The sequence below is a fragment of the Falco cherrug genome, chromosome 11, assembly GCF_023634085.1.
Source record: "Falco cherrug isolate bFalChe1 chromosome 11, bFalChe1.pri, whole genome shotgun sequence".
NCBI classification, from domain to species: Eukaryota; Metazoa; Chordata; class Aves; order Falconiformes; family Falconidae; genus Falco; species Falco cherrug.
Genome location: NC_073707.1, coordinates 27716158 through 27740928, shown reverse-complemented (window position 1 = coordinate 27740928; position 24771 = coordinate 27716158). Strand labels below are relative to the sequence as shown.

Here is a 24771-nt window from a genome sequence, read left to right as displayed (position 1 = left end):
GGAAGGGATTATTCCCTTGAAAAGGGAACAGGGCAGTTTGTCAGGTCACTTGGCCAAGTCTTGCATGCAAACACGGTAGTGAGTGGCTCTACGTTCACTCTGCAAGTTAAGTAGACATTGAATATTTCCATAGCCTGGAGATACCAAGAAGCCAATTTAACTTAAAAATAAATTTATTAAAAAAAAAAATAAATACCCTCGGTTGCTTTACTGAATGACCTATACCTGCAACACTGAAATAATTGAAGTGGTGAATATTGTACTGAAGAGTATTAATCCACTGTCTCCCATTTGCTGTACAATGGCTTATACTTTAAATAAAAACTGCATTTATTTGTAGAATGTTGTGTTTAGGCAGCTAGTTACTGCGAGAATACAAATAGGGTTATGTAGCTAGATAAGAAAAGATGAAAACCAAGACACACTGACATAGCAAAGAAAGAAAATCTGGCTAGTTGAAACAACTTGAAAAATTATAATACAATATACATGGCAGTCTCAACTTATAAACAAGGCTTCAAACAGCTGGATAGGATGCTTGTTTGCCTCAGAAGTTTGTATAATAGCATCTGAATGGATGTAGAAAAAATAAGAATATATAGAGTATCACTTATTTTGCTAGCAAAGGCAAAACTGTTGTTCTGAGCATGAATTTGTTCAAGCTTCAGACTCAAAGTAGAGCACAAAAAGGAGGGCTGGACTATAGAGTAAAGCAGAAAACACTCAGATTCCTGCAAGCTGACCTGCCCTTAGGTTAGAGAGAGTAATCCTTGGAGGGGAAAAGTGGGGATTGTATTTAATGAAGTCTATCAGAAGTGTACTTCTGATATTTATATTTCTCAAGCTTTTTTTTTTTTAGGCAGTTTTACTTACCCAGAGCTTCCATTTCATGCTACGCTTCTCTCCTTAGGCAGGCACAGTTGACATGATTGTGAAGTCTATTTATACTGGGAAATTAAATTGCATGTAATCGGTGATGGCAGCTTGGAACCAGGGCATCCCAGATTATTCTGTCCAGTCAGGCCTTGGGGAAGAAACTGCTAAACTGCTGTGAACTTAGGGAGGCTTTTCCGCAAGTATCAGTTTCACTGGATTTTTGCTTGAATGTGTCCCCAAAACACAAGACTGAAAAGGAAAGAAAAAACTATTGCCCTAATTGCTGTGTTTTTCACACTCATCCAAGGAGTTATGGAATTCTATCAGCAAAGGAGCACACTTACTACCAAAAAAATCATCAACCTTGCAGGAAAGCTTTCTTAAGAAAAAAAAAATGGCTTCTTGTAAAATGTCTCCAGGAGAATCTGCAGTAATTTCATTTAGAGATAGTCAGGAATTTGATTTTCTGAAAAAATACGGCGGTTAACATGGCTGAATTCTTTCATTTCAGAAATCATACCACTGTATGGGATGTCCAGCTATATAACCAGGGAAGATCAGTACAGTAAACCCCAGCACAAAAAACTCAAAGACAGGCAGATTGATCGCCAAAACCGTCTGAATAGTCCCCCTTCATCCATCTACAAAAGCCATATAGGCAGCTGCACAACTGTATATAATGGTTATGCAAAGAGCCACAATGGAGCAAGCAGCGGAGGCGGCGGCGGGGGGGCTCCACCAGTAAAGAAACCGGAGCGCAGAGCAAGAAGCAGCCCGAAGTCAAATGAACAAGACCCACATGGTAAAGACAGTTTTATTTATTTTTAATTCCTTTTTATTGCACCTTTCCGGCTTACGACCGCCTGTATATGGATGTAGTAACTATGCCAAAAAACACTACCACCCACACATAAAGACAGTGTTAATACAGTGTGAACTTAAATATAAACGTTGGGCTTGCTGTACTATATTTGTTTTGTAAGATGAACCGGTCGCCTCCCCATCTTTCATGACTGCTCCCTGGTAGATGCAGCAACATTTTCTTTTTATCTACTGGAAACAGAAATGCATTTTATGGGCAAGTTCTTGGTTTTATTCTGCTTTTCATTCAGGCATCTTGGCACTTCGCAGAAATCCTTACAGACAATTGAGCTATAACCAAAACGTGACCGCTAAATACTGCTACTTTGCATCTCCTAGGTAAATGTAGTAAAAGTATTAGAAAGCTTTGAGGTGATTGCTGAAAAACCAGGTTTTTTTATGTGAAAGTTCAATGGAAGTATGATTAGTTGAAACAACAAATTTGAGAAGAAATTGCTTAATCTTAGCCATTGGAGTTAGTGATCAAATAAACCTGGCTATTTTTGAAATAATTTTCTTCAATGCTTTCAGAGGCTTACTATTTAAAAAAAAAAGGAAAGTTTACAATAAAACATGAGGTTATTCATCTAATCAAATCTTATTTATCCCAAGCCATTCTGTATGTAGCCAGTTCTACGTAAATTTAGCTTAGTAGCTTGTGATAATCCATTATACATTTCAGCCTTTCTCTTTTCTGCCTGTCTCTTTGCTGAGTGCTGCAACTGCAGCTGGCTAAAAAATACTTTTATGTGGTAAGCAAGCTTATACCTGGCATGTCTGGGGTATTTATGATGTAGCATACTCTGGAATCTCTTGTGTGAATTTATACATGCAGCATAGATTTTCCATTATCTGTATACTGTGTGTATTTATTTGGCTGTCTGCTTTTACTTGAGACATAATTGAAATAAATACTCATAAAAATTAACTTAATTGATAGCTGAAGGGGTAAAAAATGCTACTGGCATGGTAAGGAATGAGGATTTGTAGCCCTGCTTCGGCGTCTTGAGAATTAGCAAAGAGCTGTGTTTGGGAATCCTTTAATCCAAGAAAATTAATCACTGCATTAGACTTCCTAATTCTTCCTTGTCAACCAGCTTATATCACCTTTAAAATTATTTTTTAATGTTTATTTTATTTTTTACTCTAGTCCATGTTGGGATACATGAGGTGTTTGGAAGCACCTACGTGAAAGACATGGAATAGTCGTAACAGCTAAACAGCACAATATAGCTTCAGTGGGTACCGAAGTCAGCCTGGTTGATCCCTTTGAAAATAATCTAGATTTATTTTAAAACCATCTAGTTTAAGCGTTTCCTGCAACCTTTGTTTGCCTTTTTTTTTTTTTGGTTTTTTTGTTTTGTTTTGGAGTAGTCTGCTGTGCTTCAGCTGAAGAGTGTAAGCCCTCTTAAAATGCCAAGAAAATTAGTGAAGTCAGGGCTACGGCACGTCCAGTCTGTCTACTGGAAAGCACCTTAAAACTGGGAACAGCAAATGATGGAGTCTTTCCCCAGACTGTGGAAAAGTCCATAACAGGACACCATGCAAAGAAACATCAGTTGTCCCACACTGATAAATCCAACTCACTGGTGGTTTAAACTTAGGTTCTGCATCGGAGCCTGGAGATGGTGACCCGGGAGCCACTGTCAGACTGCTCTACAGCAAAGTCTGTGGCCAGAGCAGGAATAGGAGAAATTATTTCATAATAAAAGAAAAAATAATTATAATGCTGTGGACCCAAATGTGAGCTTTTTCACATCTGTCTATTGTTATTTTTATAGGTGTATATGCATGTATATGTATATGTGGACAGGTGATCACAAGAGTTTTTGTAATGTGTCTCGCCGAACTATACCCTGAAAGAAGTTCCTATTTGATATTTTTAAGTTTCTAATAATACTTGCTGCTTTATATTTACCTTCTCTGTTTCTTCTTGAATTTAGGGATTTATTGATTGATGCCTGACTAACCTGGCCATATGGGTAGTTGGGGTGAGAACTAAAAGCAGTCTGGGAGCAGTTGATAATTGTGATTCATGCTGCTAAGATGACTGTGTTTAAAGTAACCCAGGAAGAGAATGTCAGAAGCAGCAAGCAGCGAAGGCGTTTAAACTTACATGTTTTGTGCATGTGCATTAGTTCAAGCCTTCTAATAGTTAAAAACTTGGTGGTGCTGGGTGGCTGCTTCCAAAATTGCAGAATAGCCTGGAAAAACTATAAAATATATATGTGTAATACGTAGAGAATAAGAGTCTTTATTTAGAAAACCACTTAGCCAAATAACTCTTAAGAGGCAAGTAGGAATGTATAAATTTAGAGTGAATCTGAAGAGTAAGGTGAAGGAGAACTGGACCTGATGGGTTCGTTTGTGTGAAGTTCTTGATTGAGATGGTGCTGTGTTTTATAGCATTGATCGTTTCGTATCTGGTTGTGGTGTGCGTGTGTTTGCACAAGGGTAGCTAGTAGCATACTTACTCCGGGTGTTTGGATGCTGGAGCCATCCGGCGAGCCAGCTCCTGGCAAGCTGCTGTCCCCGAAGCAGCCGCGCTGCCTGCCAGGGAGCGGGGCTGCAGGAGCCCTGTACGCAGCTGGAGCAGACACTTGCACAGCCCAAGCTGCCGCAGAAGACAGCGTGGGTCCATCCCAGGTACTACAGCACGGCACAGCCATCGCTTTCCTTAACAACTGGGCTTTTCGGAAGCAGAGCGCTGGGAGCGTGGGTAGGAGCTGGCTGCTGGCAGGCGGCGTCTCGCCCTGCGCAGGGTGCGTGCCACCTGAGCCGGCGCTTGGAAAGGCGGTTTGAGTGTCTGGTTTAATCGGTACAGGAGTATGATCTGCACCGTGGTGTTTGTGATGGGGAAGTGGAAGATAGGTTCTTGGATCTGCTACCCCTGTGTTTCAGTAAATGCTTGTCCTGCTCCTTGTTTCTTGATAGCGGTTTCTGTGGGAGGTGTGTTGCTCCTTACCGAGCACCCCAGAGCAACCTCTGCTACTACTGCACTGAGGTTATTAGAGTACCGTAAGAATAATGTTGAAGAAAATGCCCAGTGTACAATGCAAGGACAGCTCTACTTTTTTCCCTGAAAAGGTATGATGGAAACCACAGGACATGAGATATTTCAGTTAACAACATACTTTTCCATCAAAACATACAGTCACTGCATGTATTGCACCCATGACATTTGAGTAAGTGGTCAAGGAAAATTCTGCTATGTGTCAATAACTTACTGCCTCCTTTCAGAATTAAAAGGACCAGGGATTTCCCCCAAAAGCCGATTCAGCACTGGTAGAAGAAAAGGGGTGACAGCATCATCAGTAGTACTAAAATAAATGACTCTGGGGTACCTTTGGTTCTGTCACCTCCTCAATTGTGGGTCCAGCACGTGCTCCACTGTGCCGCTCTGTACAGCGTGATGGTACATTAAAAGTACATTGGTGCTATGCACCCTTACCCCAGGCTGGCCCTGTAACATGGGTCAGGACCTCTTTCTGGTAGAGAAAATACAGCTTCAGCTTGGGGATATAAGTGCAGTTGCTCTGGCTTTTTCCATTGACAGCATTGTGTCTTTATGTTGGGAGTGGCACTTGTAAATAAAGGTTTCTAGTGATGCTGGAAGAATGCCATTTCAAGGCAAAAAAAAAATAGGAAACTGGTGGCTTAGATTGGTCTGAAAAGTTAGCAGCTATTCTGAGTGTGTGTTGTGGTAGGATGGATGGTGTCTTACACAGGCAGAAGACCTGGAGGTATGATGTAGGGTTTCTGATTTAAAATCCATACTGTAGCTTTTCTGCAGAGCTGTTTTAAAAACTGAATGGGAGAGGAGGGAGCAAGGGGGGGTTTGTTGTGGGTTGATTTTTTTTTTTTTTTTTCTTCTAAAGGAGCCTTGCCATATAAAAACAGCTGTAAGCGGAAATCCTGTCCCATTCATGCTGTCCTTTATGAATTTCAGTCTGAGTCACTTCCTTCTCATGCACTCAGTGGTTCACTTGGTCATGTAGGGATCTGGTAGTTTGAGAAGTTTTGTGTGTGACTGCAAGTACTGTGGGAACATAGGCAGTTTTGAGCATTCTTACAATGCTTTTGCCTATTTGCTAATAAAACCTCTTTTTTTTTTTTCCCCCTTCAAGTGAGATAAAATCTTTTTTTTTTTTTTTTTTTTTAATCCTCATTGGAGTTTGAAGAACCCAAGATAGCCAAAACTAAAACACTTCAAATGGCTAAAAGCAGAAAGCAGGAGATGGATTGTTATGTGCATCCTGTCCAGGAGCTGGGTGGGTGCTGGGAACTGGGTGCCAGAATAAACAGACCGAGCCTGGGCAGGGAGGCAGCTCCAGGGGGGTCGCATGCACCTTTATGTAAGCGTTCCATAAAGAATTTTTTTTGGTGGCGATTTGAGAATATTTGGCTCTCCTGGGTCAGAGCAGGGGGGCCCATCTAGCCCAGCGGTCTGGTTTCAGCAGCTGGCGGAGATGCTGCTGGGGTGCAGCCAGCGAGCCCGGCCCCATCCTACGCACACTGGTCCCTGCTCCTCCAGCCTCCTCCAGCATCCAGACCTGCCGGGCACAATAGAGGGTTTACTCCTGCCTAGTCCGTTGGGTACCCACTTGTCGACCTGTTGTCTGTGGACTTGTCTAACACTTTTTTTTTTTTGAAAAGCAGACTTGCTTTTGCACTGCCCAGGCTGAGGAATGCTGACTTGGTGTCCACCTCGCTTCTCTGAGCAGCTGGTTTCTCGCATGGACATGGCAGTGGCATGTTTTACAAATGGAGAAGGGAGACCAAAATATGGAATGGTCTAATAGTTCCAAAAGTTGTTGTAGACTACAGATAAATCATAAACTTCTGTAGTACCATTGCTGTTGTCATATGGGTACAACCAGCTTAAAAACGCAAAGGTGTTACTTTCCTGTTGTTGAGGTTTTGTAAATCTGATTTTGTGCACTGAAGCAGCCTTCAGATGCTCCCAAAGGTGGAAGCTGTTGCTCCATACTCCTGCCTGCATGGCTGATGGACATTTCTCAGGAGATATGGCTAGCTCTGTGCTCATTTCTTTGAAGTCAGTGGGCCAAGAACAGATGGAAAATGGGCTTAGCCAGAGACCTTTCTTAACTGTGGTGGGTTCAGTTTGAAAATGTTTTAAAAGTAGTGAACTCGGCAAGCCAGAAGTTCTGAGATGAAGATATAAATGTGAGTGGTATGGCTAGCTGGGGCTGATGCTAGCAAGAACTAGTACCAGCAAGTATCCCTGAGCCATGTGGGATACGCACTGCAAGCTGCTCGTGTCTGATGCAGAATGGGTGACGATATATAAAAAAACAGAGCTGCTGCTTTCTTGATATAACCCTATCCTGTTCTTTCTCTCTTTTGTCTAGAACAGTTAAATATATTCAGGAAAAGTAGGGTTTTTTTCTGGTTTTGGTTTTGTTGGGGTTTTTTGTGTGGTTTTTTTTTTAATTGTATCAGGTTTTCTGTAATCCAGAGCCTGTGAATTAAAGGGGAATTGAGGGAACTATGATTCAGTGCAGACAGGAACCAGGCGAAGTTCTTCTACTTACTCATTCTAGATGCTGTCAGTTCTTTCCTATTTTGGTTCTGAATCTGTTTTGTAATCTTAATGGCCATATATGTGTTTGTACCTGTATATCCTATAGATTTAAAAGACTAGTTGCATCACTTTCGGTCTGCGCAGGCAGAGGGGCTGAGAAATACTGTGCTAATATGTGTAACTTCTGTGTTCTTTTTGCCAGGAGCTGATGATTTGGTAGGTGCTAACAAAAGACCTTTGTTATACCAATATAGAAGTATTCTGCAGACAAAATTTGTCCTAAATGGTTCTTCTGCTCAAATACAAAATGTCCCTACGTAAGTGCAGCTTCCCTGGTTTCCTTAAATGTATTTGCTCCTGTAAAATAAGGAGATTTAGCAGGGCTGGCTCCTGAAGACAACCCATCAAAACTGACACAGTAATTACATTAGGAACATGGAAAAAACCACTCTGAATTCTAAAATACATCTGTTAGGCTTTGTCAGTTTCAGTATTATACCAAGTAATGAAATGTGAAACATAATATTTAGTGGAAACAGAGACTTGTTGAATCTTGTAAGCATAGATCAGCATCACATATGAAATCTGAATGGTATTACTGTTCCTGCTGCATTTTTTTAATAGTTTTAGCAAATAATATTACTTGGCTAAATTGTTTAGACTTAAATCTAATTAGAAATATAGATTGTGTATTGTGCACATGCTGTTTTTCTTTAAGTTTTAATAAGTGAGAGGAAATAGATGCATTAATTAGGGCACTAGTCTGAACTTGAGAAACCACAGTTAATTTGTGACGCCAGGGAATTTCCAGTGTGATATTCTCGTGCCTCGACCTCATCTCTCACATCATGACCGAGCTTGTGGTTTTGTTTATTTCTATTTGGAAATATGCCTGCTTCTTAAACATTCCTTGTCTTTTGTGTTTTCCCTAAAATAATAGGGTGTGAAATTGCTCGTCCAGGCAGAAAATAAAATGGTTATGAGTTGCAGAAATTGCTGATGTTACCATGCTGAGAGTATACCTTTGTGTACCAGGGTCAACTCCATTAGCTGGGCCACACAGATTCTTTACCAAAGAATATTTCACCTAATAGTCACATGAAGTAACCACTTCAGTGGGGCTCTATATAGATTGATGGATATATTAGGAACATATTGATGTCATGCAGGGTTCAGGCAAAATAGATACCCAAGTTCATGTCAGTTTGTATGCATGCAAGAATTGATCCAGATTAGGCTTAATTTGTGACTTGTCTTCAGTGAGAATTGCTAAAATGTTTATCCAGTATCAGAGAGAAAGACGCTGCGTTGAGGGAGAGAAACAAGTCTGCTTATCTGCTGTCTTGAAACTTGACTTGCATCATAGGGCTTGATGGAGAAAGGTGAAAACTATCACAAGGAGACCAGTGGTACTGAAAAGCAAGTCCATGCCCAGCGCCAACATACTCGCTCCCTCGGCCGTCGCTTTGCCCAGCTCCAAACCCAGCAGCCTTTCGCTTGGAGCTGCCTGTGGATAGCTCCTTCTCGTGCATCTCGACCAACTCTTTCCCAGAAGTCTGCTGTGTGCAAAATAATTCCCAGGAATTTACAAGCCTGCAAAATCTTGTCTGCATGTGAAACGTCATGAGCATGGTGGTATTCTCCTGATGTACCCATGCTGCAGGAACAAACCCAAAGTTTCTGGGAAGCCCGAGTGCCGTGGCGGTCCTACCTTCTTTGCTTCATTCTGTGCTTCCTTAGCAGAGTCCTGCAAGCTGGGGGGCTGGGGCAGGGAGGGAGCAGATATTCGCGCTCTATTTTTATGCACTTATCTTGAAAGACTAAAGAACCAGCTTCATAACTTAGGCACCAGAGGAGATAAGACATTGTTTTCATTAACTAAATGGGAGCGTTGCCTCTTAGTTCAATTGCACAGTATTCTCCCATCTTCCATGAGAGCTACTTTTAAAGGTGAATGTAAATGTGTCAAACTTGGTTTCATGCAGACTTTTTATGACTAGAAACGTAGCTGTGGACACGTGGTCCAGCGTGGTTATAAGCTGCTCTGAGAAGTGGTCGCTTGGGCATCTCCGGCTGTGAGGCACAGATGGGGCAGAATGGGTGACCACAATTCTAGTGACATTTTTCAGTCTCATCACAGAAGCTCAGACAGAGTAAACCTCAGCCGAAGCTCCTTAATCTAAGTGTGCTACGCTGCCAGAAACACAGCTCGGAGTCCACCTAGGAAACCGTAGGGCATAACTGGTGAAGGCTGGGGAAATCTGGATCCAGGGCTCTCGTTTGACCTTAGTGGTGACTTAAAAACCCTTTTGATGGTGGTTGGAGTTTTTCCCCAAGGCTGTTCTTCCAAATCCTGATCAACCCCTGTAAGACTCATATTCTTCTCATCTGCTTTCATCCCTCCCTTGTCTCACTTGGCCAGCAGGATCTCCTCGGGGGGTGGGGGTGGGGGAGCTGGATAAGCTGTTTGCCCTGTGATTTATCAGGAAGTCAGTGTCGAATGACGTAAGGCACAACCTCTTCCCCCAGAGGATCTTCATATTGTCTCAAGAATTTGCAGCTTCTGCTGCAACTGACAGTCAAATCCAGAAGACTGAAATCTGAGTCTTTTTCCTAGGAGTTTTATGTAATGTATAATGCCAAATCAACAGTAAAAAACCATACGTTCTCATCCTGCTTTAAATGCTCAGTGGTTAAATCCCCGTGCTGGGGAGAAGTTAGGCAAAGGTCTCAGAGCTTCAGGGTGAGATAAACAGTGTATTCTCACCAGTTCAGAGGAGATAACGTGGACCAGTGACAAAGGAAGGGAACCATGCTTCCCGTATTTGGCCATAGCTGGGACACGGAGCCAAACGGGAGAGGGTGTTTGTAGGGAAGAGGTAGAACATTTCCTCCCTCTAGAGTATAAAAAATAAAACACCTTTAAGTCTAATCATTCAATGGTCAACCCCTATTTGTATACCCAGATGTTAGGAACGATGGCTGTCTGTATATTCATCTGGATTTGCAAAGGCGGTGAAATTAAATTTCTCGTCCTGCTGAAGTTAACGGGAGTTGTTTGCCTCACTCTCAGGCTGTGCTTCAAAACCCATCAGTTAGTTTTCCTTTTCTGAGGAAGGGTGGAATTTGATTTCAAAAGTTTTTGTGACCTTCGGTGTATTTTCTTTTGGAGACAGGTGGGACGGCATCTTATTTTTAGAAATGCGGGGCAAGGCTTTGAGTATTCAATTGACAGAAGCCATAGCACTGCTCCTGAATGAAGCAGCCGTTTCAGTTTTCTCCAAGGTTTATGATAAAAGACTTTGTCCTGGAGCTTGGGTTTGGTTTTTTGTTTATTTTTTTTCTTCCGTAAGGAGCTGTGCTTAAAAGCAGCTGCTTTGATTTACTGTGATTCATGTGACTTTTGCCTGAATTTCATCTCGGCAATGAAATCCAGATCGAGCTGAAATTCCTGTAGCTTTGTTGATGCCTTCCCAGCGAGCTGTAATCAGGTGGATATTTCTGTGAAATATTTTAAATATTTGGAAAGATTCTCAGTGGTGAAACTGGTTGTGCAAATATCAGAGGTTGTATTTTGCCCTCATCCCATACAGGACTGCTAATTGCACGGGCAGTTCTTCCAGCTTACTAGCAGTTGGTTAGTGCAGACATTACAGACCAGGCTTTTTTAAACTTTCTTGAGTGCGCTCTTCACACGACAGGCATGGGAGGGCATCAGTAACATCACGTCAGCCTTTTTTTTTATTATTGCATTGTAGAAATTTAGCACCCGATCTTTATCAAATGTTCTGTTTAATATAATTCTAGCTCACATAGTCATAGTTCATCATTCAGCCTTGGCTGCAAAACAGTTTAGGCTGGGATTAGTCGCATAAGTTGATTGTCATCTGTCATGGGGAAGAAGACTGGTTTCTATTCAGCTGTCAATCTGTAGGTGTTTGGGTTGATGTAGAGAGGGGAGTGGGAGTTCTTTGTTTTCCCCATCTCTGAGCTGTAGTGCAGAGGGGAAAGAGGAAAAAAAAGTTAATAGATTTCCTGGATTACTGCGATCTCCACCACCACTCGTTGCAGTCTGAATTATCTCATAGTTTTCGTCTGGAAAAAGATGGCAATAATTTACATTGGTAACAGAAAAGAGAGGCTGGGGTTCATTCAGAAAGTACCGTGACTCTGCAGCCATTCCCTAGGTTGACATTGAAAAATCCCAATGGAGGCTCCATGAAAAATCTTTGTATTTCAAGTGTTATCATTTGGAATGATTTCTTTCTCTTAAAAACAGACTTTTCCTGTGGAATCTAACCTCTCTTAGAAACATGCTGATAGTCTAAGTAGTATGTGGAAATAACATTTCTGCTTTAATGTAAATGTTAAGACAATACCGAGAACAGTGAAAAGAGAAGGCATTTTCTACTTTTATCCTGTTTTAGATAAAGTTTTCCCTGCTTAATTTCTTGTGAAGAGTGAATAGCTTGCTCTGACTCTGTCCTTGAGACAGAAATAGCAGTCAGCGCTAAATCTGAGCATCCCGAAGCACTTCTCCTTACCCACTGTGAAATCGAAAGATGACGTTTCTCCGTTTGTTTCTTCTTTGACTCAAGCAAGGCTGAGGAGTTGTGACTGAGGGCAAAATTCGGCTTCTGGTTATTTTCTTAAAAGTTTTGTAAACTGATGGGCAGCGTTATGCCTTTGCATTGGGTAGGTGCTCTGCTGCCTTCGTATTGTTGTAGCAAACTCAGTGGCTTTACAAGGTTCATTGCCAAGGAGGTTGTTAATTTTGGCTGCGGAACTCCGTTTAATCCCGACCAAGTTTGGGGCTCCTATGGCGTCTGTTTTGGCTGCGCTGCCTGATTGTTTTTCTGTGCAAATATGCAGTTTTGCAGGTTACGTCGCTAGCTTTGTGTTTGATCAGGAAAATGCTATTACTTGTGTAACGAGCAGATTAGGAAAGGTTTTTATCGGTCATTTTTCATATGGTCATATTTTTTGAAGGTCAAGAAAAAGCATGTTTTATGCTGGGTTCAATACCGATGCCGTTGTCCCCCTGCACTACAGGCAGTATTTCAGAGAAAAATATTTCCTGATTGGCATGGGGCAGCAGTCACAGAATGTAAAACTCCAGGCTGGTGACACTGGAGACTTGTCAAAGTCTGTGTTTGATAGGAATTGTGCTTTCCACCTCCATCCTTAGCGGGTGTGGGGGTCACCTCTGCTGCGGGAGGACCCGCTGTGGCTGTCTCAGCAGGGACACCAAGGAGTGACGGAGACCAGCTCGTGCTGCCTGCTGCTTCTCGGGCTGCTGCTGGGATGCAGTGGGGCTGTCGGTGACCCAGCTGGGAAGAGGAGACAGTAATTTTTGGTGCTGTCAGAGTTGTGCTTTTCATCAGTGTAAGGAGAAGAAGGAAGGGGTAAGACTCCTTCCGCTGGCTGTGCTTGTGGTGCTCAGGCTCTTGCTTTGCCTGGCAGCTGGGAGTTGGGTGCCATGATTGAAGGGAGCCTTCTCCTTCGAGGGGAAAACTTGCCTCTGTAAATGCCAGATAACGTCATTTCACAGCTGGCATTTTGAGTCACGCATCCCGGCTGTCGTAGAAGATTGTGAGAGGTCTGAAGAACTTCATTGTCTCTAGGAAAAGACAAGCATTTGTTGGTGACGTTTGTAGAGAGAGTGAAACGCCAGATCTTTACCTGGCAAGTGGGAGTCAGGAGCTCCAGGGAAGAGCCTCTCAGTGTCAGATCAAAAAAAAAATTCTTATTGTTAGACATGGAAGGCCTTGATGGCAAATGCAGGTAGATCACTTACAAACTCCTGAAAAAGTAGGTGGAAAAATGTTTTGCAAAGATGTATCAGATTTAGGTAGCTCCCATAAATCCAACCAAATCAGAAACGACAGAAACAAGAAAGTCAAGAAAGAAGGGAGGTAATGTTTTTTAAAAAACAAAGAAATAAAAATAGCTTCACTTACATGTTAGTGGGTCTCTCAGCGGTCCTTAGGCATCTTCCTGTGCCTTAAGCAAGACTGATTAAAATTATTACTCAATTGGAAAGGATTGATTGTGTGTGGGTTTGGTTGGGTTTGGTTTGGTTTTTTACCATTTACTTCAGTCTTGTATCACACTTGAACTGCAGTGGGATACGGGGCTGTGGTATGTGTGGAAGGGGCAAAACTCAAGAAGTAAAACTTCTTTTTGAAGTGTTCTGTATGAAGCGACTGGTGGCGTTGAGCTGCTGCTCCTCCTGGCACAAATTCAGCGTGCAGCCCAGGGAGCAGTGCCGTCCATCCCTCCTGGGCCACCAAGGCGAACCTGCTGTATCTCTGTGACGAGAAGGGCAGCGCTTTAGATCAAGCTGTAGGGGCTCAAGATTGTAGCCACAAAGATTCAACCGTGTTGATAGCTGTCACACGTGTGGGGGTTTGCCAGAATGAGGAAGCATCGCCACGGTGTCTCTCTGCCTGCCTCGCACGCATGGATGCTGCCTGCCTGCTCAAACAGGAGTTTTGCCTATGCCAACACAACTTAGAAGAGCGCTTTGAAATTGCAGCCTGCAGCGTTGGAATTATGCTAATAAAAAGCAACAGAACTTAAATAGTTCTTCTTGGTTAGCTACTTCTGTGTGAGCTGGCTGTGCTGTTCTGAAAAGCGTGGTTGACAAAGGTGGCGGGGTGGCCCCTGCCTCCGGCAGCCTGCATAGGCAGCCCTGGGTTATCCACAAAGCTTGTGCTGTCGCTCAAACCCACATAGCGTGCGGGCTGCTGTTAGATAATAGCAAAAGGGAAGCTGCTGAAAATTGGAAAAAGTTATTTTGACACAGAAGATAAGCTAAAGCAAGTCAAAAGTACCAAAGAGAGCGCTCCAAGAAGAGGTCCTGTGTGTAAGCAGTTTGTTGTTCCAGCAGACTCAGCTTGGGCTTTCTCTGTTTCTGCAGGTTGGGTCATTGTTTAATTTGGTGTTCCTTCAAAGCCAGCCAGCTGCAGCCATACGCTGTGCGCTGCCTCTGTTATCTTCTTGGTGAGATGTACAAAGCGCTTTCTTAAGATGTAAAATATATGTGATGGAGGAGGGGGGTTGCTGTATTTTACTAAGAAAGCCCTTTTCTGCCTTCTAATGGACCGACTGCTTGTTCACAGTAGGAATTCACTCAGATCTTTAGCCAATAAAGTAGGAGTTGTTATTGCTGTCTTCCAGCAGTAGCAGCAAAGAAGCAGAGAAAAACAAACCCAACATGTCACTTACACTCCGTTTGTCCCTTGCATCCAGTTTCCCTCGTAGGCTCCTACTGAGCTTATTTTCCTTGCTCCATCCCAACAAAAAATAAACATAGAAAGAATATTGGGGGACAGGGAGGACTGAATACACTTACATTTATTTTTAAAACACTTTTTAGCAGAAGTGACTTCGTTACTTAAATCTGAGTGCTTCCACATCGGCTTGATGAGACAACATCTGATGCTTTTCCAGGCGATAGCAGGTATCTTTTGTTAAAGAAGGATGGCTTGAAGCAGGGAGACAAACCATATGATATGAGCTTGCACTCCAGGTATTTTGGAGTATCCTGCCCCATTGCCAGGAGGATACTGAAGCAGTCAAGGTAAAACTGGCAGGTTAATGGATATGGGCGATGGCCAGGACATCTCTGAAACAAGCCATTAACTTCATGCCTAAATTACAAGGCTGTTGAGGCAAACGCTTCAGTTATCCTTTGCTTTATGTCCCAGTGAGTCAGGATGGCTAGAGATATTTATTTTTTTCCTTATTTGACATCTGAAAATGTACGTTTCTGGGGTTTATGCACGGTTTTTGTTCTGTTTGCCTTCAGCTATTTAGGGGAGTGGCTTTTTTTTTTTTTTTTCTCCACAAATGATTTGGTCTTTAAGGTCAAATACTGAAAGATAAGCTTATAGACATCAAATAAGGCATTTTAGCAGGAGAGTTAAGATGGCAACAGTGGCAAGGCTCTCAGAAATGGAAAACATGTGAGATGCTCATGCACAGCCATTTTTTAGGAATTAAAATGTGTTTCAAATATTGGATCTTTTCTTGAAGTTGGGTAATGTCAATCTCTCTACCTGGAACATGGGAGCTGCAGTTGTGTTTTATCACTTGTGGGTTTATTAGCTTTCATGTAATTAACAGAAATTTGTAATATTTAATAGTTAGATATCTCATTCCAGATATTTGTAGGCTTAATTAATCTTCCTTGGTGTATTACATATTAGCATGGTGTGACTGACTGTTTCAAATGTAAATATTCCTTTCACAAGTGTTTTATTCTAAAGACCTCCCCATTTTACCCACTGTGGAAGTGGTGCTGAGAAGAGTTGCGTAAAGCACTGTGTGTTCAGTGTGATGCTGGATTTGCTCTTCTCAGTGTCACATCTGTTAGCCAGCACATAGCCCTGCGGTTTGTCCGTGACCCTGCCCAGCATCGCCTTCCTGACAAACTGGAAAGATGCATCAAACTGGATTAGGCAGGAATCTGTCCTAGGTCTAATTTTATTCAATATTTTCATTAAGGAGTTGAAGGATGGAATAAGGATTGATGCTTATTAAATTATAGTCCATATCAGGCTCTGACAGCGTGGAGAGTGCTTGGTGGGTTAGGGGGAAGGGAAAGAGGGCAAGACAGGAGGAGAGCTCAAATGGCCTTGAATGAAAAAATTCAGTCAAGACAAGAGCAAAGTAACTTTCAGCCACTCCTCCTCAAATCTGTTCTTATTTTTAATTTGGTTGGTTGGGTTTTTTTTTACTGTGTAGTAGTTCTGGGGGGCATAGTAGACTACAAAACCCAAGAGTCAAGTTACTCTATAGAACGCCGAGAAGAAGAAACCTCAAAGCAAGCTCTGTAAGTGGGCACGTTGCTCCTTGGTGGGGGGAGAGTGGTGGCCAGGGCTGCCACCGCATCTTCGGAAGGATGGAGACCAATTTAAAAAACATTCCAGAGGACAGCAGTAAGTGGGGTCTGTGCTCTGGTAAATTCAGGGGTGGAACGAATGAGCGTGCTTTGTTTAAAGAGGAAAAACCGCCTTCCAGTGTGTGAAAGGTTGCAACAAAGAGATCGGTGATGAATTCGCCTGCGGTGGGTGTGCAGGAAAGAAGTAATAACTTTAAGGTGGAGCAGGGAAAGCCGAGGAGATGGTCTTCCCGGTGGGAAGAGCTGGGTGCTATGGTAGGTTGCCTAGCCGAGGAAGTTTTGAGATTGCCACAGTCATGGGGCGGGAGGTTATTTATTTAATTTTTAGTTATTTTTCACACAACAGGTAGGCAGGCATCTCTGAGGGATGCTTTAGGTGTAGATGATCGTCTTTCAGTGTAGGAGGATGGACTCAATGACTGTGGCACGTTCCCTCCGGTCCTGCTCTCTGTGACACAGCTGCAGCGTGGCATCTGCAGTTTTAGGTTTGTTCTCGTACAAGGAGTTTTTTCATGCACATTTTTACAATTCTCTGAAATGAAAAAAGTCTGTCTGTGTTCTTCTTTTTGTCTGAAGCTTTGACACTGCAGGCAGTTCACAAAGGACCTGGGCTGTGTTTTGAAGAGTTCGTTTTCTGGCGGGTTGTAGGTTGTGCTGTACGTGACTGATAAAAGATCTTTCCTAGCATTAAAGCCGGTCACAGCCCCAATAAATCTGGAACAAATTCTGAGAAAGCATGTCATGTTATGACTGGCATATCTGTAAGCATGGAGTTCTGCTTGAGAATTAGACTAAAAGTTTGCAAAGTGCTAGTGCTGATGTCATTCCTTTGGAATGGAAAGGCTGTTGAAACAGTAAATACTTTCTGTGGCCAGAAGCTAAGTCTTGAGCTAGACCTTTTCCTCTCTGTGAAGGAAAGAATGCAGAACAAACCTAAAATGTGTATTTGCAATGGGAAAATCTTAATTAGTTTAGAGCTTTTAGCTATTTCAAACCATTTACATACACAGCTGCTGTTCATGCAAACATGAAAACTGTTGATGGAAACTTCAAACTTACCTTGAAATGACAACTATTTTTTTTCCTGTTTTTTAAAGCTCTGCTTGGTGTTCAAAAGTATGGTTGGAAAGATCTGAAAATTCTATTTGTACTGTACGTGCAGACAGGAACATAGACACAGGCTAACAGAAGCATATAATAAAAGGCTTTAGTTTAGCAAGACTTGACACTGAAACCTTGTTAGCACCAAACAGCTGTTGGGAAAGTATTTAAATTTTAGGGCTATTTACTCTTGGTTGTATCTGTGGAGTTCTGGTTATGACCCAAAACTCTGGAAAAAGAGAGATGACCAAAATACGGCCTTAATGTGGTCCAGGTCTTACAGCTGGCTTCCCTGCGACGGAAGGGTTGCCTGAAACATTGGATCCACATAACTCACAGCCTGGGAATTAGAACCTAACACCGTAGCTTGGGACAGCTCTAATATCTCTTAGACACTGGGATCTACAGGATAACTCGGGTTTTTGTACTGTCCCTCGGAGGACCCCGTTGAGCATTCACAAGGAATTCATCCCCACCCCCAGCTTCCTCCTAGGAGGAAGAGTTTTGCCATGACAGATGTGGGGAGCAGATGTGGAGAGGAAAAGTTAAAACGGGACAATGACCTGAAGTGTTAGTTGGGGTCTTCCTTGACGTGACTGAACTTCTGTTCCCGACGGCAGAGGAGGAAAGCAGCGTGTGTCCGCTGCCTGCCTCTGCGAGCCCCCGTGCTAAGGTCGGGGCGCTGGCGTACCGAGCTTTTCTGTGTTCGTGTCGGATAACAGTGCTCAGCTGAGAGAGAGAGGGGAAGAGAGAGAGGGGAAGGGGCAAAGACTGCAAAGCAAATCAGCTGGCTGTTACTCAAGGCCAGCCCGTGCTAGGTGGGTGAATCGTGCTCAGCCACCCACCACCTTTCCCAAGCAGTTGTAGGTAATTTTTCTGGATTTTAATCTCCTGTTTTATGTTAAGGCTTCCCTTTCCCTTCCTCCTGTTTTTCCTCACCTTTCCGCCACTGCATCTGTGATGTCTGGGAGACGTTCATGCTCCTCATCCCTAAATGCTCCAGTGAGCTGATCTTGTAGAACAGTCCTCAGCAGCTGACAAGTGACAGCAACAGTGAGCTGGGGGAGAAGGCACTTCACCAATTCTCTATTATCAGCGTAGACCAAATAAAATTTTTTTCTTTTCATCTGTAACTTTCTATTTTGGAAGGATTTCTTCTCTTTGTTGGTTTGGGAGAAAGATGTTGAGCTTGATATTTAATGTGTTACGAGAGAGGTTGGGAGATAAGACCAACTTCCCTACGGAGGGGTTCAGGACAGGTCTCGTTCTCCTTAGCTTACTCTAGCTCAGGGCACAGTGAATAATTACATTTATTACTGAAAGAAGATCAACCATCCATAGAAGCCTGAGAATTTTTTATTGCTCTAGAAATGGGAAGCTAAGTATTTGAAATACTATAAGAAGGTGACAATTCTGTGAGAGAACTTTTTCTCTCCCAAAAAGGTTGGCTTCAGTTTCATTAACAGGTTTTTCCACGGGACAGTTTTGCGCTGTTTTTTTTCTGGCTTTCAGGCAGGGGTTGGACGTGACGACCTTTCCTGAGGTCCCCTTCCAACCCCGGTTACTCTCTGGTGTGCTTATAGCCATCACTCATGCATATTTATTGCTTTCGGTCTTTAGTTTTACAGTTGCTCTATTTTCACAGGGCATTTACCCGTTATTCACGGGGGTGGTTTTTAGTTTGAGTTCCGTGCGGGGCTCAAAGGCACACGCTGTCCTTCCCATGCGGTACGGTGATTTCAAAGCTTCTGATGAAAGGGCACTTCTTACTGTAGACTTCTCTGTCTTTGCTGTGTCCTTGTAAAATGATTCATGGCATTAGCAAATGGGCAGCAGGGGTACGTGGGCTCTGTGTGCGCGGCGGTTGGGAAGGGCTTGCGGTGTGCAGGTTATCACTTGCACCTGCCCGGTCTCACGTGTGAGTGCAGGGGGGGGTTAGCATGGGGGGACATCTGACATGGTTGGTCAGCATATGTGCATCATCTGATACATCTTGTTCTTTAGAAAACGTGATGCAGAACCCATTCATATATGTATTGTTCATCGGCTTTAAATTAAACTCTTCATTTTTTTTGCGCTCACACTGTCACCTTAGGTCTGTGTGTGTCCCATTCCCCCTCTTCCTCACCCCAAGACCTTTGAGGAAGGCTTTCCTTCTTCCACCTCCAGCTTATCTGTGTAAACACTTGGTGACACAAATGACATAGTCCGCATAAATGTCCAGGTGTCCCTAATAACCGAAGGCTTCAGTGAATCTGGTACTCTGAGCCTTCTCCTTGTGAACAAGCTACATATTTGGGGAGCCAATATAAAGGGTTTCCTTGGTAGCACTCTTCATTGAGAAGTCTGATTGAATCATCATAATCATTATCATTATTACTACTACCACTGCTATTATTTATTTGCTGGGTAAACCCAACTCCTTTTGGTCTTAAGTCAGTTCCTGTGTTTGGAGCAGTTACAGCCTTCAGCCCTGACCTGCAAGGGTCAGAGGACATGGTTACTGTGTAAAGCGATTGGTTTTCACAGGAGAGGGAAGTGAGATTTCTTCGGGCTTCAGAGTTTATTTTCCTCTGCTGCTTAGTGTGACAGAGATAGCATCCTTGTTAGAAAGCAGAGAGGGGGAAGAAAATTCAGTCCACATGTTTGGGATTTAAGGTTGAGAGTGATTCACGCTTAGCTTCTGGGGGTTGTAATTAGGGGTGACATAATAACCATAAACTTTCAATAAAATAGTAGCAGCATTTTTGTTGCAATCTGTAGCTGCAGAAGCTGCTTCTGATTAGCATCCCTTCAAGATAAACCTACAGGACCTCCGCCGTTTCCAGATCCAGGCTTTTGTGGCGCAGTCCTACTCCTGTCCTGATGCTGAGGGGAACCCTAAATTCTGAAACACCCCAAACTGATGACATTTTCACTTGGATCAGCATCTCAACTTTCTCCTTAGCTGCTTTAGTCCATCTGTGTAGTTTTCAAGTCAGTATTATCTTATGCTGGCTAAATCCTGCTGGTTTATAATACACTCTAAGGGTTATCTAGTATGGAAAAAAACAATCATGCTATCCTGCTCTTCTCCTGAATTATTACTACTCCTTTCTTTTCCGAGTGGCTGAGGTTAAAAGGAGTCCAGGAATGCATGGAGCAGGAGATGTGTCATTCCCACTCCACACCAAGGTGCATTCTTTTAGGGAGAGATGGGCATTTACACTGGAGTTCTGCCACCAGCTTTCAGCCAATTCTCCTTTTTGGCAGCTGAGCACATGGAATTTTTAAAAAGATGATCTACTTCTTTAAAGCAGGTCACAGACAAAAATAAAGGCACATTCTTGGGCTACAAGAAGTAGGTCAGGCTTTGGGGGAATCATTTGCAAAAGCTGTTGATCTGATCTTACCAATTTTTTTATTAATATTTTATGCTTCCTATGTCAAATTTTTATGCCTTTTGTGAAGAGGTCCAGCTCATTTTGCTTTAGGTGCAATGTATTTTGCTTTGGTGAGCAAACTTTTTACGTTAACATTAAAAAATAAAAAAAAATTTAAAAAAACAGGAAAAAAAATGTTCCTAGTTTTCCATTAGAGAATACTGTAGTGGAAAGTGAGGCCTCTCTGTGCTGCGGTCCAAAAGGAATAAAGCTGCTCTGTGTCACCTCATCACTCTAAGCTGATGTTTTAACTTAAGACTTTATGGGGGGATGGAGGAAAGGCTGATTCCGCTGCTCAGATGATTGCTTCTGTAACACCTTCTGCGCTTAATTAACCCATCTAATTTAGGGGAAGTGTTTCACACCCTGCCTGGTGATAACGCTGTGTAGCCCCTGCGCTTGGGGCGGGAGGATGGGTTACTGCTAGCAGGCACCTCAGTCAGCCTGGCATGACTTCTAACCACCACCTTTCAACTACGTATATTACAACTAAGGTAATGAGGAGCTTGGAGCATTACAGGGTAACGGTTTCAGGGCCGGTAGCTGTAGGGTGGGTGCCAGGGCTCAGGCAGGCACCCTGCGCAGCTCGTCTGGGCTCTGCCCGCGCGGGGCAGGGATGCTCGTCCTCGCCAGTAGCCCAGCACTCTGGTGAGCAGGTGGGTAGCCCAGCTGTGCAGTTGATGGAGTAAGGATGTCTTTGCTTAAACAAACTAGGATTAGGTTCAGCAGTAATTGAGCTGTAGAAACCCCTGGGCTTCTTCCATGGCTGAGCTCAGGCAACAGGATGTTTTTTCGCTCTGTGAAGCAAATCCCAGTTAATAACATTGTTTGTGGAGGACACCTCCACAACTAATCCCACTTTTCTGAATATCTGCAATTACTGGAAGTTTCATTCCCTCCTCTTTCATATTTTTTTTAATATTAATCCATGTAACTGCATACTTGAAATTCACAAGAGCAAAACAGCCGATGCTCCTGTGCAGGTAATGTGTGTCTCTCTCCTATTTACAAATCCCTGAAGAATGACTGACATAGCTCACATTTTTATTTAATTTTGGTCATTTATTTTGCTCTGTTTTACAGAATTTGATTCAGAAACAAAAAGAGTTCAAGACATTCTTTCTGGAATGGAGAAACCACAGGTATGTGATCCCAAATTACCACACACGCACAAAATAGCAACTGTGATAAGTGGATTGTGTCCCAACATACTGGTGATTTCACAGGGGAGCACCTCTGCATTTTTTTCTGTGGTAGACTGTTGCAGCTTTATGTGTCTTAACTGATTTTGCTGGGATATAAATTTGAAGCATCTTTTCTGCTCGTGGGTATTGGTGAGCTCTGCCCACTGCAGGAATCTCACCAGTCACCTGTTTCCAGGGGCCATGTCCCAGTATTCACGCTGTGGTGGGGAAGGCAGTGCACTGGGGTGACTTACAGAGCTTCTATCCCCTTTCCCCCGAGTTTAATTTTATTTGTCATGAGCAAGTTATGTCTGTAATCATGATTAAATTAAGCTAATCGTATTATTCAATGGCAATTTCTGTATTCTACATTAGTCTGAGCCGTAAAAGCATGTGAATTAATCGTAATGGAATTGAATCACCATGTAAATAACCATAATGCTGGGTGTGACCACAGCCCGGTAAGTTTATTAATAAATCTGGTTGTAAGCCCTTTGAATGTGATGGGTGTTTTTTAGTTTGGTGTGTCAAGTGAAAACCAGGAGAGGATTGTGGATCTAAATGAATGGTCCAAACATGCAGTGGAAGAAGCAGCCGCGAGGCAGAGGGAGACAGCTGTGCTGTGGGGGTTTATCTCCTGTGCTCTCAGGGCTCAGGCCTTTCTCTGTGTGGAGAAAGCTAGTAAACAAATAAGCAAATAAAATAACCGTTGGAGAGCTGATCTAAAGGCTGGCTTCAACAAGTAGCCGGCAGAGGCTGGTATAAAGAAATTCTGCAGTGGGAGCGTGAAGGGGTGGGTATTCCTTGGCTGCAGAAGCGGCAGCGCTCCGGGGGCTGCAGGCGTGAGCGCAGGCTGAGCTTTATTTTTAGGTTCTGTTCTTTTGGCTGCTTTTGTTTTGAACAAATACAAAAGGTTTTTCACCTTGAATTGCTCAGTCGGTAGGTGGATCCTAGTGTCGTGGCACCTACAAAGCAGGTTCAAAGGCAGCCAGAGCCTAAACCAGACCCTCAGGGATAAGTATCGGGGGGCTACAGCCCGGGTTTCTGTTTGCAAGAAGGAAAGTTGCTTTGTTTCATGTAGAAACAAGTGGCCATACGAAGCTGAAGACTTCAGAGAAGAGTTTCTGGGAGATCAGAAGGGAAAGACGGTGCAGTTAGCACAAAATTAGGCTAGTTTATTGTACAGAGTCAGTCTTGTACCGAGAACTACCTGAATGTTGCTCATCTGGTAAAATGCCACAGCTAGATGTCTTCTACAAAGATCTGGAGAGCTGTCATAAAAAACTTGTGATTTCACAGAGGTAAGGAGAGGAGCTATTTGAGCAGTTTGAAGGATTTTGTACAGTGAGATTTATGGTAACCAGAGCATTTAAAGCAGAGGGAAGCAAAAAATAAAAAATAGACAAAAAAATATTTTTCTTGAATCATAGCAAATATAGGATTTTTTTTCTTTTTTTTGAAAGGGAAAGATCTAAAAGATGATGAATGCTAGTTTGATAATACTGACCTTTAGTGAGAAGATGCTGAGGGTTATCTATTACTCACAAATGTCGAAGTTAGAAAGAGAATAGTTAAACTCATAGGAATCTCTACAAACCATTAATTGCTATGAATGATTGGTTGTGTGTATAGTCAGTATTGTATCTAAGAGAAATATATCATATTATGCATAGTCAGCTGGGCCGTATTTCTTGGCAAGCCTTATGTATTATATGAATGAAAAATCGAACAATATCTAAAAAAAACAACTGCGTGAGAGAGAAATGGCACAAAAGTAAAGGGCACAGAGTAGTCAGTCAATGACACGTGGAGTGATGCTATGTCTGCAGCACATGCCTTTGGTGTGCCCAAGCGAGCAGCGCTCGCCAGCAGCGGTGGGGAAGCCATCTGAAGGGATTAGCTGTCTGAGCAGCTGTGGTGTTGCTTGGAGGCATCTTTAATCTGGCTTGTCTGGGTACCTCTGCATGACAAAGTCTCTCTCACCTTTCTGAGCACAAAATATACACACTTCAAAAATTACTAATTAATAAGAGGTCTGTTTTCAATAATAGATGTTGTTACATGTTTAAGATGTGCAAACTATATTTAATTGTGGTTTTATCCTTTTAATGGCAAAAATTTTAAAAGAAGCCTTCTGGGTTTTTTCCCCCCCTCCATGTCTTTATTTAAACTGAAATGTATTTTTAATTCACATTACAGCAGAGTAAGCATTCCCTAAAGCAGATATCTTGGTGAGGGAAGGGAAATTTGATTCTGGGTTTCCAAAGCATCGCTGCATCCGACGGCATGGCTGCGGGGCGGCTCGGGGGGGCATCCCCTCCCGCGGGTCTGCTGGGTCGGAGCTCAGGCATTAGTCTGACTTTCCGAAAGGCAGCCTGCTCCTGCTGACTGGCTCTGCAGCAAAACTCATACTTAATCATCAGGATTTTTGCCTAAAATTGCAGGATTAGAGCCATAGTTTAAAAGCAAAATCTCAACCTGGTAATAACCGTGAATTCGTTTGACCCCCAAGTCTTTCAAACATTGCCCTCGAGGGAGTAAATGAATGTTGCGTGCAGTGTAGTTCTCACACATACAATAAAACCCCGAACCACACGATGCCTGTGAATGCTAACCCGGAATTTGAAAGATAATGAAAGTTGTACAGAAACATTGTTCATTACCTGAAAGACGGGAAGGACCGATATTCATCAGTCTTGTAACCTTATTAAAGTAGTGCAGGAGCTGGGATTCTTTCCCAGGGGCTTTTATAAAATAATTATTTACACCACTGAGTTTTGATAGCATAGAAAGCAGGCATTTACTGTGTAAACTGAGAAGTTTTCAGAAACTAATTAACTGTGCTTTTCATCAGACATTGTGGGGAAAATCTTT

At 42.8% G+C, this 24771-nt stretch overlaps 1 protein-coding gene across 2 annotated transcripts in view; it reads left to right on the top strand.

The window, feature by feature from the left end:
• FNDC3B (fibronectin type III domain containing 3B) overlaps positions 1 to 24771 on the top strand; it is a 209607-nt gene that overhangs the window by 111732 nt on the left and 73104 nt on the right. For both annotated transcript variants that reach the window (XM_055723542.1, XM_055723543.1), the window contains exons 6-7: positions 1388 to 1678; positions 21797 to 21855. In XM_055723542.1, coding sequence (XP_055579517.1) covers positions 1388 to 1678; positions 21797 to 21855 — 350 coding nt within the window. The remainder of the gene's footprint in view (positions 1 to 1387; positions 1679 to 21796; positions 21856 to 24771) is intronic.